General features: G+C 40.6%; 2 protein-coding genes across 2 annotated transcripts in view; one reads left to right on the forward strand and one right to left on the reverse strand.

Annotated features, from left to right (window-relative positions):
• Nucleotides 1-267: 267 nt before the first annotated feature.
• Nucleotides 268-1,190, forward strand: LOC142981813 (gamma-glutamylcyclotransferase-like). The gene is made up of 3 exons (XM_076127969.1): nt 268-399; nt 483-616; nt 797-1,190. Exons 1-3 carry the CDS (start codon nt 268-270, stop codon nt 1,188-1,190), a joined length of 660 nt encoding a protein of 219 aa, XP_075984084.1.
• Nucleotides 1,191-1,278: 88 nt separating this feature from the next.
• The window catches only part of LOC142975645 (insulin-like receptor), a 48,747-nt gene continuing 36,635 nt past the window's right edge, over nt 1,279-13,390 (reverse strand). Inside the window, exons 8-26 of the mRNA XM_076118634.1 lie at nt 13,176-13,322; nt 12,482-12,641; nt 12,086-12,242; nt 11,673-11,893; nt 11,172-11,346; nt 10,545-10,780; nt 10,162-10,335; nt 9,714-9,901; nt 9,287-9,440; nt 8,615-8,809; nt 8,331-8,485; nt 8,062-8,232; nt 7,593-7,841; nt 7,410-7,498; nt 6,945-7,176; nt 6,521-6,739; nt 6,353-6,433; nt 6,018-6,264; nt 1,279-5,283 (exon numbers count right to left, since the gene is read on the reverse strand). Of these exons, the coding sequence (XP_075974749.1) occupies nt 5,060-5,283; nt 6,018-6,264; nt 6,353-6,433; nt 6,521-6,739; nt 6,945-7,176; nt 7,410-7,498; nt 7,593-7,841; nt 8,062-8,232; nt 8,331-8,485; nt 8,615-8,809; nt 9,287-9,440; nt 9,714-9,901; nt 10,162-10,335; nt 10,545-10,780; nt 11,172-11,346; nt 11,673-11,893; nt 12,086-12,242; nt 12,482-12,641; nt 13,176-13,322 (3,474 nt within the window). The 3' untranslated portion in view covers nt 1,279-5,059. The remainder of the gene's footprint in view (nt 5,284-6,017; nt 6,265-6,352; nt 6,434-6,520; nt 6,740-6,944; nt 7,177-7,409; nt 7,499-7,592; nt 7,842-8,061; nt 8,233-8,330; nt 8,486-8,614; nt 8,810-9,286; nt 9,441-9,713; nt 9,902-10,161; nt 10,336-10,544; nt 10,781-11,171; nt 11,347-11,672; nt 11,894-12,085; nt 12,243-12,481; nt 12,642-13,175; nt 13,323-13,390) is intronic.

A 13,390-nucleotide genomic window follows, 5' to 3' on the forward strand; every position in this document is an offset into this window, starting at 1 on the left:
ATTTGTTTCTAACATAAATGCGGCCTCGTAACTTTTTGATATGTAGAGCCTGATTTACTGCATTTACTGGCACTCCACCTAGCTTTAAGAAACTGATTCATAGTTTAATACCTACCTACTTCTTGCCACCTGTCACCATAAAGCAAGAAAATATAATGTCAATATTTCCTAACAGTATTTTATTCTTTTTGGTTTTAGAGATAAATACATCTTTATTTTAGATTGGTAATATTTTTGTAACATTAGAGTACCTACCACAATAACAACATGACCACTAAGATGATAGATATTTATAAACAAGATACTTTCCTGTATTTCGCTTATAGTGCCAATTTACTAACATTTAGAGTAAAAATGTTTAATCCTACAGCAGAATTTGTTTCCATAGCGAGGTTGGACGTAAGTGACTTCTAAACAATATGCAAGTATCCAAAAATTTCCGTCACTCTTTCATTTTAGACTTATCATCGTATACGTTATAGAATTACAGACTTGACTTCATAAAGTACTCCAAGTTCTGGGGTGGACCTACTGCTACTATAGTGCCCACAGCAAATGCTCATACGTGGGGAGTCATATGGAGATTACACAAAGACGATAAGATTTCACTCGACGAGTGAGTTTATTCACTTACATTTCCTTTTTTTATGCAATCCTTCCCAACCAGATCCACGTAAAAACACTAGGTATATTAGCAAGTTATAGCATGCTTAGACTACTTAATAGATATAAGTAAACATAGATGTTCCAAGCCAGTTAGAAGTTCATGTAGATTGACTATAATTTACATTTTCAGCCAAAAAGGGGTGGATATCAAAACTTTCTTTGTTAAATTCGTCACTGTGCACACGCCACATATGGGAGATTTTATATGCCGCTCATATATGAAGAAAGTGTATCCATTACCTAGAGGTGACAATGACTCAATACCCGTAGAGCGCTGGCCATCTCGCACCTACAAAGAAGTGTTGATTATGGGAGCTCGCCAACATGGACTTCCAGAACACTATATCAAGTTTCTAAGAAGATTGAAACACAACGGTGATGACGGTGGTTGGTTCACGGGACTATTACTGAGGCGCTATGCTAACAATAAAGTATGCGAGTGTCGAGTACCAGGAAGAATACCCAGAGAACCTCTCAAAAAGACCTTGACTTGGAGCGCCAAAGTTAAAAAAAGTAAAGGATGATAAATCAAAGAAAAACGAGCCGATTACAAAAAATGAGAAATCAGTTTTATTTCGAGAAATCACGAATGGATTTTCCTCCTTTTAAATATTCAAACGAAGGATGCTACAGGATACAATGATATTCAAAACTATATTTAACTATTTTTTATAACTTTTTATTAATATAAATATTAAAATTATTAATAGGTACTCGGTTTTCATTAAATTAATTATATAAAATTGTACACTATATCAATCGTTTGGTGAAATTGTATCTAAATTGAGCATATAGCACAACGCTACCCCGACACTTATACAAAACACATACACAATTCACACAAGGAAATAAATCATTTGGAAATTATTTTATCAGTCAGTCATAATATAATTACTAAAGTGAGGTAATGTAACTGCCTTGTAAAGTGATAATCACAATTAAACAAATACTGATAAAAATAAGAGCATAAGTAACAAAGGTCGACAGTAGGCACAGTCCGCAGAAACGCTGTGTGAGGCAACGTTGTGCGAGACTTGGCCGCAGACACTGCGCCGCGCACCACGCGCCACGCACCGCGCACTAATAAATATAAACATCTTCATCGATGGAGGTACTTCACAGAAGCGACGGGCGCAGTAGCGGCCGGCGAGCGTGTGGCGCGGACCAGTGTCTCAGCTCGCTCGTTGTTACGGGACTGCGAGGGACGTGTCACGTGTCCGCCTCACAGTAGACTCCACTGTTATAAATTACATCGCACAACATTCCAGTCGAGCGATGTTTATTTTGGTGGGGCTTTGTCTGTACCACTCTACTGGAACATTTGCGAATAACTTAAAATGGAACTAAATTATAGCTCTAATATATTTAGGTTACGCTTAACGGTACATACCAACGACATTCCTCATAATTGAGCAAAAGGCACTATGCAATTTTTTTACACATAAAACAATATTAGTATTTTGGGATTCCAAGATTCCACTGAACTGTTTGACCGGTGATGCAACGTGCCTTGTGCCCCCGACAACAACACAAAACAAGTGTATGTACTAGCTGCAATCGTCTCCTGCGTCACGTGACGTAAACACTAGTTACTTGATGAGGCTATCTACTAGTTCACAATAAAAGGTGGTCAATGATTTAAATAAAATACTATCGGTAAGCCATTCGTTATACATCGCCCATATCCACGGCCAACCGAGCTGATCGATTCCTGTGGCACAGGTTTCTGATTGTGTTAAAATGAAAACAATTTATTATACTTATAAAAATTTAGCTAAAGTGAGCTCGCATATTGTGGAACAACAAACGTGTGTATATAAAATAAACGGCTACATAATAATAAATGGAGTGGCACCGCGACGTGTTCCGGCCCGCGCCCGCCCCGCTACTGCATCGTGTCCACCTCACACAATCAACAAACCTGCATTGCAATGAAGGCTGGATGTCTGAAGGCACTCGTTTAAACCCTTAAACCACATTATCGTTACAGTTATTATATGATGTACATGCGAGCCCACCCGTCACCAGTCACCCGACTCACCGGCGTCAGTCAGTCAGTGATGCCTGGCCTCACATGTCACGACTGTTATATTGGAGTCTAGCTTTGGTTGGATGTACATCTTATTATTTATACATTTTACAGTAAATTACAATTATGTAGCTAGCGTCATAGTTATTTATATATAACTAGAAAACTGCCGTCAGTAACACGTCTGTTATTACAAATACAAACATTATGTATAACGTAAGTCCATATTCCAAACATCAATTCACCCACGAACAAGTATTCCACATTATCTCTTTGATTTAATTAAAAAGTGAATAACGTTTACAATATACTGCACAATACAACTCGAACAAAAATATCAAAGGAACTATGTAGTTACATATATTTATTAAACCTAAGCTTGCGTCACCGTCAAGTCCAGTGAACTGTATGTCAGAACCTGCAGTTATCAAAATGGAAATACAATACGAACACAATAAGAGTTGAACTTTATAAATACATAATAACGCTTTCATATTACAATTTACTTTAGTCCGCCTCACTTAATCCTTACTTTATATTATATATAAATATATTTGTATTACACAAACAATATAACATTTCAGTAACTTATTAAGTGTAGTCTTAACGCAATATTTAATTGTAGCTAGACGTACATAAATAGTCCACTGATTAGTTTGCACAATTAGTTAGACTTTGGTTTGACAGAATATTTTGTTTAGAACAATTATAATAATAACCATTAACAATAGTGGCAGGTATATCTATTGCGTTTTAGTCGATGGGGAACACATTGATATCAGCATACATCAATTTGAGAATAACTGCAACACGTGATACGTTTTAATCATTCATACACTATAATATTATGTCATTAAAAATAATTATATAATCACTATGCAACCTGAACAAAAACCTTACTGGGTTTGTATACACGAACGATTGTTTAAGAAATATTTCACTTATAACTTTCCTATGTCGAAGGCTACTCTTCTCTTCACTCACTCTCAGCGTAGCATCGAGCCTTCGACAATGAAAGTAAAATACCACTTTATAATAATATAATGTATATACTACCCATAATGTAATTTGGTACCACGTCTTCAATAGAATTTTGTTATACAATGATAATATAGCTGACTATATTCAATGTTAGTGTTATTAGGGAACTTTATTTAACAAAAAATAAAGGTATTAACGATAAAAATTTACTGTTGCAGATAGAATCCCAAGCAACGTTTCAAAAAAATATTAAGAAATGTTTTTTTTGTTAGATTTGCCTTTAATTCATAAACATTTATTAATTTAACTGATAAGTTTGTATCGTGTTATAAGAGAGGTTTCCCTCTTATTATTTCGGTTTCGAGAAATCAAATTCGCTGACGTGATACCAAAATTCTATTTCAGTCTTATTTGAGTTTGGGTTAAGGAATAGTAATAATAATTTAATATTGTAAACTGAGAGAAATTAGTTGTCAATTTGTTGCCTAGTGATTTTGCAGCGGTATTCATGAAGTCATTAGAAATCAATGTTGTCACTTAACTGGTACTAGTAAGTACTCGCTCGTACAAACTACACAGTATGTTGTAGTTTGTGCAATATATTCTACGCTTTCGTAGGTCGCGCGACACTTTGTAAGTAACAAGATGCTCGTCTCGCTAACTGAACGCATCACGGCGTCACGACATCATTTAACAATATGTGTCGCTCCACGTTCCTACTAAAACCAGTTACAACTAATTTGAAACGACCCTGTATAATTACTCTAATACAGATATAAAATTATCTTCGCAAATATTGATAACAGCTACAGTAAGTAACGGCGTAAAACGAATTGTAAATTTAGATGATTATTTTCCAAATCTTTGGTGGTCAATCGTACTTATATCGATTACTTGGAATAATTCACAATACGAAAGAAACAATCTTGATATTTATAAAACTGTATATCGAACAGCTGAGTATTATAAGCGGTTGCAACTCGCATCGATCGGGACAAGTGACATATTCATATCGACACACGCTCTCAACAAAAAGTACTAGGCGCAACAACATAAAACAACGTCAACAAATCTGACACCCGTTTTAAAATTCACTCACACCGCACTTTCGAAACGGCAGAGAGTCATCGAACTACACGTCAAGAAATCAATAAAAATAATTTGTACACGATCTCGCCTACACAAAACTATACACGCTTTACATCTTAACGGTAAACTTAACATTAATAGGCTATGTCAAAAGTGACACCGATTTACAACTATATAATAACGTCGAGGTAAACTATAGGATTCACGTCGAGACATATCGACTCACTCAATATTGTTCCAGCAAAAATATTACTTTCCTGATATGAAAACGAATCGGCGGGCTCGCGGGCGGCGCTAGCAGCCGGGCGCCGGCGCCGTGCCGTTGCAGGCGGGCGCGGGCGCGGCGGGCGCCGTGAGCGGCTGCAGCGGCTCGGCCGCCGCGTCGTCCGACGCGCGCGAGCGCAGCGACGACAGCTCGCGCACCCACGACGCCAGGCGCCCCGACACGCCGAACAGGTTGGAGCCCGAGCCCGTGGCCACGGCGCCCACGTTCACCTCCGGCATCTCCTGCTCCTCCTCTGCAACACGCGCGGCGTTAGTCTCGGCCTCTGCGACTCTACGCCTACCCGAACTACTCGGCTTTTGCGCTACCGCGGTGCAGCGAACTACCGGGTGGGATGAGCGTGGCTCTACGTTTTTGTAGACTATTCTAGTCGACGAAAGTAAAGAAGCAAAACTTATCTGTCCATCGTCATACGCATAGTTGCGGCGAGCTTATATTTTATTAGTCGTTCCGATCGGTACAGTCCCATATTTGAATATTTAGTTCGGTATGATTTTTTAAAATACTTTACCACGTACTTTATTATAATCGATTTGGTTAAAATTTACTTTAAAAAAGAGTATCCGGCGCAAAGTGACGACACGGTGTGACAAAGGATTTTTGCGTGAAAAATATTTATCCCTTGCCGTACCGTAATCGCAGCGTACGCTAGACCGATAGCCGTATGAGGCTAACGAACGAGGGACGTTAACGATAGGAGATGCACCGAACGACAGAAACCGCAACATAAAATGACTCTCGCTACATGATCATGGTTACTCAGAAAACGATAACAAAGGTGCCCCGCGCTCACTCCGCAACAAACATGCAACTCATCAACTCATCCCGAGTCCCGCTACTTACAATTCGTTAGCGTGCCGGCGACGCGGCACACGTCTCTACGATGGCGTGATCGGGGGAACAGAAAAGCGGTCTCACATTAAACACACGTCCGCAATCGCAACAAAGATTATCTGGCGGCACACTCACCCAGCGCCGTGCGCTGCAGCGCGTACATCTCCTGGCCCTGCGGCGAGTGGAAGAAGCTGCGCTGGCGGAAGTGCGGCTGCGCGCTGGTGGCCAGGTCGGCCACGAGCTGCAGGAAGCTGGGGCGCGCGTGCGCGCGGTGCGACCAGCACGCGCGCATGAGCTCGTACAGCCGGTCGGGGCAGTGCTCGGGCCGCTCCATCACGCCGCCCTCCACCACGTAGCGCACCACCTGCTCGTTCGACAGCCCCTGCGACCGAACGAATCCGCGATTAGCTTGCGTTGACCGTCTACGTCGTCGGTCTAGTGGAGGTCGCGAGATGACCCTGTGCGGTTACCTGATAAGGCTGCATCGCCAGCGTCGCCATCTCCCATAGGACGACACCGTAACTCCACACGTCACTGTTGCTGGAGAACACCTTGAACCGTGCAAAAACGGAGATTAGTGAAATGATTTAGCATTATTATGTGATAATACTGGTCAATTTTAACTTATAGACGCTCACCCCGTCCTTTAGGCTCTCGGGGCTCATCCATCGCACCGGCAAGAGGCCCTTGGTGCCTTTCCTATAGTAATCAGTCTCGTAAATGTCTCTGGTCATGCCGAAGTCACCCACTTTCACGGTGAGATCCTCGGCGACCATACAGTTGCGCGCCGCGAGGTCGCGGTGCACGAATTTTTTGGCCGATAGGTAGGCCATACCGTCGGCTATCTCTATAGCCATCTGAAATCGAAAAAAAAAGAAATGAGACGATGGAGCAATTTTTTTGCTCTGGCCTAATTCGATGTGGATAAGTTTAGTAATATTTTTTTTTTAACTTTATTTTTTTATTTCGCAGATATCAATCGATTATAAATCATCGATCGATTCTATCAGCAAAGCCAACAGTATAATATGACAAACGCAGTAGTGGGGAGAGTGGACTCGCCTGCAGGATGTTCTGCAGCGTGGGCGGCACGGGCGGCGGGCCCTTGCGCGGCAGGCTGGCCTCGCTGTCGGGGCGGTGCGAGCGCAGGTAGGTCTTGAGGTCGCCCAGGCGCATGAGCTCCATGATGACGAGCGTGGGCTGGCCGCGCGACACCACGCCCAGCAGCCGCACCACGTGGAACGTGTCGAACGCCTTCATCACCGACGCCTCGTTCAGGAACTCCTGCCGCTCCCTGCGACACACGCACGCTCACTTACCACTTGCTCACACGAACACTAGACTCGTTAACATAAGCCCTTCTTTTTCGCACTTATAGTTCTCTCGGTGTGATTCATTTATTTTGAAACAATAAGAACAGTAAACGTATATAGCCATGAGAGTACTACTGTATGACGATAATTGTCTGCATTAATTACGTGAATACTACATTATTTCTACTACATTATTTTATTATTCGAAATTTACCTATCGGTGGCGTGTTCGTTCACTGTTTTGACGGCGCACGGTGTCTCCGGCTTCCCTTTTTCTATATTTTTCGCTATGCCTTCGTATACCTGAAATTAATATTAAAAACATTCACAGCATGAATTTTATTTATTCATAGTGATTGATCGGTTATCGAATGTTAAACAAAAGTTAGTAGCATACCATGCCGAAAGAGCCTTGTCCGATTTCCTTGATGAACTCGATGCTGGTCCGCGGCACCTCCCACTCGTCGGGCACGTACACGGTGGACACGTACTCGGGGTTGACGCTCGCGAACAACTTGTTGGCCTCGGCGGTCGGCAACAGACCGCGGCGCACGTACCAGATCCCGCCGCCGAGGAAGAGGATCATTATCAGGCAACCCCCTACCACTCCCCATATCCATTCATAGCCAGCTTCTGCTATTCTCTCCTATAAAAAAGGACATAGGCATAAAGGAAAAGACTAGAAAATTCATAGTAAATGAAGTGGTCGAACAAACTCTTTAGTGGTCTCCAACCATTTTGTTATTTCTTGTCAGTCATAAAACGTTACATTATGTGGGTATCACTTCAATTAATTAACAATTACTTTGATGTATCTAACCATAAAAAGATGTTATATATAAGAGAATCAACACTTCTATTATTACCGGTATAAATATCGGAGGGTATATGGAGGAGACGTTGCCGGCGCCGGCGACGGTGATGGGCGTGACCTCTACGCTGTAGTTGCCGGGCGCGAGGTTGCGGAGCGTGTACACGTGCCCGTTGTTCTCATAGTCATCCGTCGTTATACAACTCTGGAGGCCTGCGTCCGAATTCTACAAATATTTCAAATATTAATTTTACATAAGTATAGTGCGTGTATTGAAATTAAGATAGGAATAGAGAATATTCTACCATTCTGCCATAGACTTGCCTGTCCGTTATCTTCAATACGTGAGTAGTGCACTGTGTACGCAACGACGAACCCGTTGGGTTTGACCGGCGGCTTCCACGTGACGTTGACTTCACCCAGCGTTTTGTTTGACAGTATCACTTCAGCTCGCAAGTCTCTTACCACATCCGCGTTCACTGTTCACATCACAATACATTCATTTTATTTGATTTATATATTAATATTTTATTCTCGATGCTAAACGGATGAATTATCGCGGCTTAAGTCGGATAAAATATAATAATATATGTTAGAAAAATAGTTACCTCGTTCCAACGTGCGGAATGTGTTAAAAGATCTCTCCGAACACCAAGTCTGGTCGTAGTCTGCCTGCGTCTCGTTGGCGTGCTGCGCCCGACACGCCCAGATGTTGACGGTGTACCACGTGAAGTGACGCATGTTCTGTACTGTTAGGTTCAACACGTTGCCGCTCAGCTCGAAGTACAGCGACTTTACGTAACCTGTAACAGTTCCCATCATTAAGTGAATAGACAAATAAAGTATCAATAAACGTCTAACGGAAGCGTCCCGGGAAAATATTAACTAAAAAGAAGATATTGTGCTGATAAACTACCTAATTATACCAAAAAATATACTTAATTTAACAATGAGTAAGTTTAGCAACAAGTAAGTTGCACGCACACTCGTTGCGTACAGAAGTGATACTCATTAATTCATAAAAATACACCAAATTTTATATCAGAAACCCACCCTTTACCTGCAGACCGCAGACGGCAGCGACGTCAAGCGCCGCAGCAGCAAACAGCACTGCTGCCGTCTACGGTCTGCGGTCTGCTGTCACGCGAGTAATCCCATTGCAATATGCTCTATGATACTAATTAGATTAGGAGCAAAATTATTGAAAACAAAAACTACATAAAGGCATTGTAATGAATAACGGCGTCGTTGTGCGACATAGGATCCGATGATTGTCGTACCTTCATCATCCGTACTATTGGTGTAGTTCTGTCCTTTCACAGGATTGTTGTTGTCCGACAACTTGACCAACATGCTGTTCAGTGTGAGGTCAACTGACCTCCTCATCCTCTTCACTGCACTCTTCGGCTTCTGTCTGTCCGATTTTCTGTACACCTAAAAAACATAGAAATTGCCATCTTCAATATTAAAACTTGCACAAATTTATTATAATAGCATATAGATAATATAGATATTAAGACTTATTGCAATATTTGCCTATGAAATGTTCGAGTGAAGTAGGTACTTTACTTATTGCGTTTAGAATTGATTTACCTTATAGTACTTATTCTATATACTTTATTACTACATATGCATATATGAATTAAACATATCCAGTATTCTATATTACTGTGTCTGTCTCAAATGAATAATACAAAATGTATTTACACTGTTCTGCAGCTCGTTCTCAAACTGTATAGTTTCCATACGTTCTTCCTCGGCGTGCGGGTTGAAGCGCGGCTTCTTGCCGTCGTCGCAGGCGCAGGTGCCGTTGGTGACGGCGCCGGTGGTGGGCTTCTCTTTGGGCTCGGGCGAGTCCTCCGCCCGCGATGTTATCACGTTGGCCAGGGCACTCGCTATAATATCATACATACGTTAATTACAACCCAATTTAGATGACAATTGATTTAAGAGTAACGCAATATGGCATGTTGCATTGTTTTATCAATTAATCATTTAATATTCCATATTGAATATGCTAAAGGAAAGTGGAAGTATCATGCGTTCTTTAGTTTATCTTTAGGTTCGACTTAGCTCCCATTGGAACTAATTTATTTTATGTCACTGAAATTAACAATAATTTTAAAGATGAGAGTGTTTATAACAAAGTACTTACGATTAGCGCAGTAATTAGTGTTTCCTGCCAATATCTTCGGTCGATTGTAACTATTGGCCTGTACTTCAACGTGATACAGCGTGATGGTACCGTTCGGCATAGAAGGCGGCGACCAGTGCAGTGTTGCTGAGTCTGTCTGTATGTCTACCTTCAAACCTCGCGGTGGACTCGGCTCTGTAACAATACGATTTAATGTTATAATAACAGAACTATAGTTAACAGAACTATTCAGCGGATATTGTATAACAAAAAAATATTGGAGTCGCTTTTATTGGTAGAGATTGAGTAATCCAAAACTAAAATGACCAAGATGGAGCTCGCTATTCCAATTCATGCATGACTTTAAAATGTGGCATATTAAAATTTATGTACTCAATACTTACTTCCCGGCAATGTCCTAAAGTAGATGATAGAACTTTGTGCTCCTTTTTTCTCTTCCCCGGTTGTATACGTCTTCACATAGGCCGCATAACGAGTGTACGGAATAAGGGGCGATAACAAATAGAAGGACGGTTGCATATTTAGACATGGGTTCAACAGTATATCAGTTTGATTGGAAGTCGTCACATCACGGGTACCATTGCGAGCTTCATCCATCGTCAAGTCGAGAACATTCCATCTGTAACATACGTAATTCATAAAGGTGTCATTATAAAAGGCGATAGAGCATGAACTAATAGGAACGATCAAAATGCGATCATAAAAAGAACTTTAATTAGACAATGTATCATATCAGGAAAACAACATTCCGATCTAATAGGAACGGAATGTTGTTTTCTTGCTTCGTGCATTTATATTAGATTAGACAGCTAATTAAATAGCGTACAACAAATGCGAATATATCGTGACTTTCCACTTGTTAGGCCACAAGTCTCTTGTTTTCATTATAATATTTAAATTGGTATGAAATCATTGGTACATATACATACGTTAATTAGTCTTGCTTTTTGTTAGTACCAACTTAAGTAGTTAATTAATTATAATTGTAGAATGGCAATGATTATACTAACATATCGGAGCAGACGTCTCTTTGGTCGTAAAGCGTGACATCTTCTTCAGTTGGCATGTAGTAGACGGAGTAACCGAGCAGTTTGCGTGAGTCCTCGAGACAATACATGTTCCAAGTAAGTACTACCGCCGTCTGACACAACTGACTCGCTCTCAATTGTAATGTATCAGGCATACCTGGAAAACAATCAGTATAAACGATGAAGGTTAAGATAAAAACAATCATGTAAGTATACCGAAAGCCAACTGTAACAATTCTATACTTTGAGATGCCGTATCACTCATGATTAATCACTAATTTTATATATAATTTTAGGACCCTGTTTCACAGTTTATACGTGTCCGATAACCGTTTTGTTAAAGTGACAATAAATGTATAAAAACAACTGTTAAAATTTCATCACATAAGATTTGGTAGATATTTAGAGGAGAAGACACAGGGCCTTAAGCATTTTAAAAAAATATGTAAATTAAAACTCTACTTAATATTACCGATTACTTACACGACACCTGATTGCCATTGTTTTGATCAGACACTTCGTTTTCAGTGAAGTTAGACTTGGGGTCTCTGATCATGTCTTTGAGTGGCAGTATCTTGTTGTAGCAGAGCTTCGGGTTGGAGTGAATGAAGAGCGAACCGCCTGAGATGTCAATATTGCCGTGAGTAGACCAATCCCATAGTAACTCAAGGTTCGGGTTATTGAAGATGTGTAACACCTGGCCTCTGTAATAACATAGTAAAACTTGATGAGGACTGGGATCAGTTAAACAGTCCAGAAACTTGACTTTTGCTAACCCTTTGGCAATAGAAGCAATGATAAAAAAGAAATTAAGTTCAAATATAAATTTACCAGCTGGGTTTCAAGCTGGTTGGATTGAAATTAGTCTTTAAATAAACACAAAATTACAGACTCACTTATATTTACTAGACGTGGTATCCCAGTATCCGTGGATTTTCCTAAGCTTCTTCAAGAACATCAACGAGACCAGCGGCTTTGTGCGTACCACTTGCAACGAGCCGTTGATCTCACGGATTTCTCCCAAGGACTTTTCAAGCACCTCCACCGTTTTACCTATAATAATACAAATATTTTATAGTGTCTGTACGTTTACAAATGCACTCTTTAACTACGTAGTAAATTACTTATAAAACAAAACATCCCCGTCTACACAGCAGAACGAGAAAATATGTCGCATTACTTATTTTGAACGAAATTAATACTACTGAAAGGTAAAAATACCATGATTAATTTAACGGCTAGCCGAGATGTGGCTTTTCTCAGCTTATAATTTTAACATTATCCAAACTCACCAAGGGAAGCACGTAATGCAATCTCCAGTTTTCCTTTGATGTGGGTACATCCTGTAAACATTTCAGCTGAGGCGATGGAGTCGATCTTGTTCCCCGCGCACTCCTTCACGCAGCCTGACTCCGAGCACTGCTCACACGTCGCGTTCTCGATGGTTCCTCGCTTTGAACAAGTTTCATTAGTTAAATAAACATGTAAGGTGGACTTGGACACTGAACAATATAGCTTAGCGTGTTATATACTTAATAACTGCTGCACACGCTACGAGAACTAACTAGGGTTGGTCGTCTGATTCCCATCAAAAGTAAAAACTATAGGTTTCTCATAATTAAAGTGGTCATTTAACTATGCAAAGGGTAGTTAATGAGAATCATTCCAATACTCAATAGACCGGACACCGACATCAATGTAAAAAATGCTATTAGTGGATGTGGATAGTGGGCACCGTCTTCCAATTAGATCAATCTACAAGAATCTACTATCTTTAGTCAAATATGAAAATAACATCGGTGGTAGAATGTTATGTATGTCATTGTATGTTGATATTTTTTTACGGTTAACACCTGCAACGGTAGGTACACGATAAAACCATCAAACTTATAGACACGTATGTGTGTAGGATGCCATGTCAAAAATATTGAACCGTATTAAACTAATTGTTATTATTTATTTACTTAATACATATAATATGATTACCTCCATATAGTTGCTCGGGCAAACATAGATGCATGTGTTGTTGAATATCTTGTAGGCTCGTATCTTGGGTGAGCTGCCGGCATCGGTGGAACCCACCGGGACTGGTGTGTTCCGACACTCCTCTTCCGTCACGCAACGACGTGACAACTGCGGATTCAGTAACATTATTACATACTGGCTTGTGTTTCCTTCGTTATTGATTTTGATTTAGTTGT

This window comes from Anticarsia gemmatalis, chromosome 1, assembly GCF_050436995.1.
Source record: "Anticarsia gemmatalis isolate Benzon Research Colony breed Stoneville strain chromosome 1, ilAntGemm2 primary, whole genome shotgun sequence".
Lineage (NCBI taxonomy): Eukaryota > Metazoa > Arthropoda > Insecta > Lepidoptera > Erebidae > Anticarsia > Anticarsia gemmatalis.

What these genes read in the sequence shown, in the direction of transcription:
- LOC142981813 (XM_076127969.1), top strand. Translation starts at nt 268, where the DNA reads ATGACCACTAAGATGATAGATATTTATAAACAAGATACTTTCCTGTAT. An exon ending in TTTCCATAGCGAGGTTGGAC is followed by an intron (nt 400 to 482) that starts GTAAGTGACTTC and finishes TATACGTTATAG; the next exon opens with AATTACAGACTTGACTTCAT. An exon ending in GATAAGATTTCACTCGACGA is followed by an intron (nt 617 to 796) that starts GTGAGTTTATTC and finishes TTACATTTTCAG; the next exon opens with CCAAAAAGGGGTGGATATCA.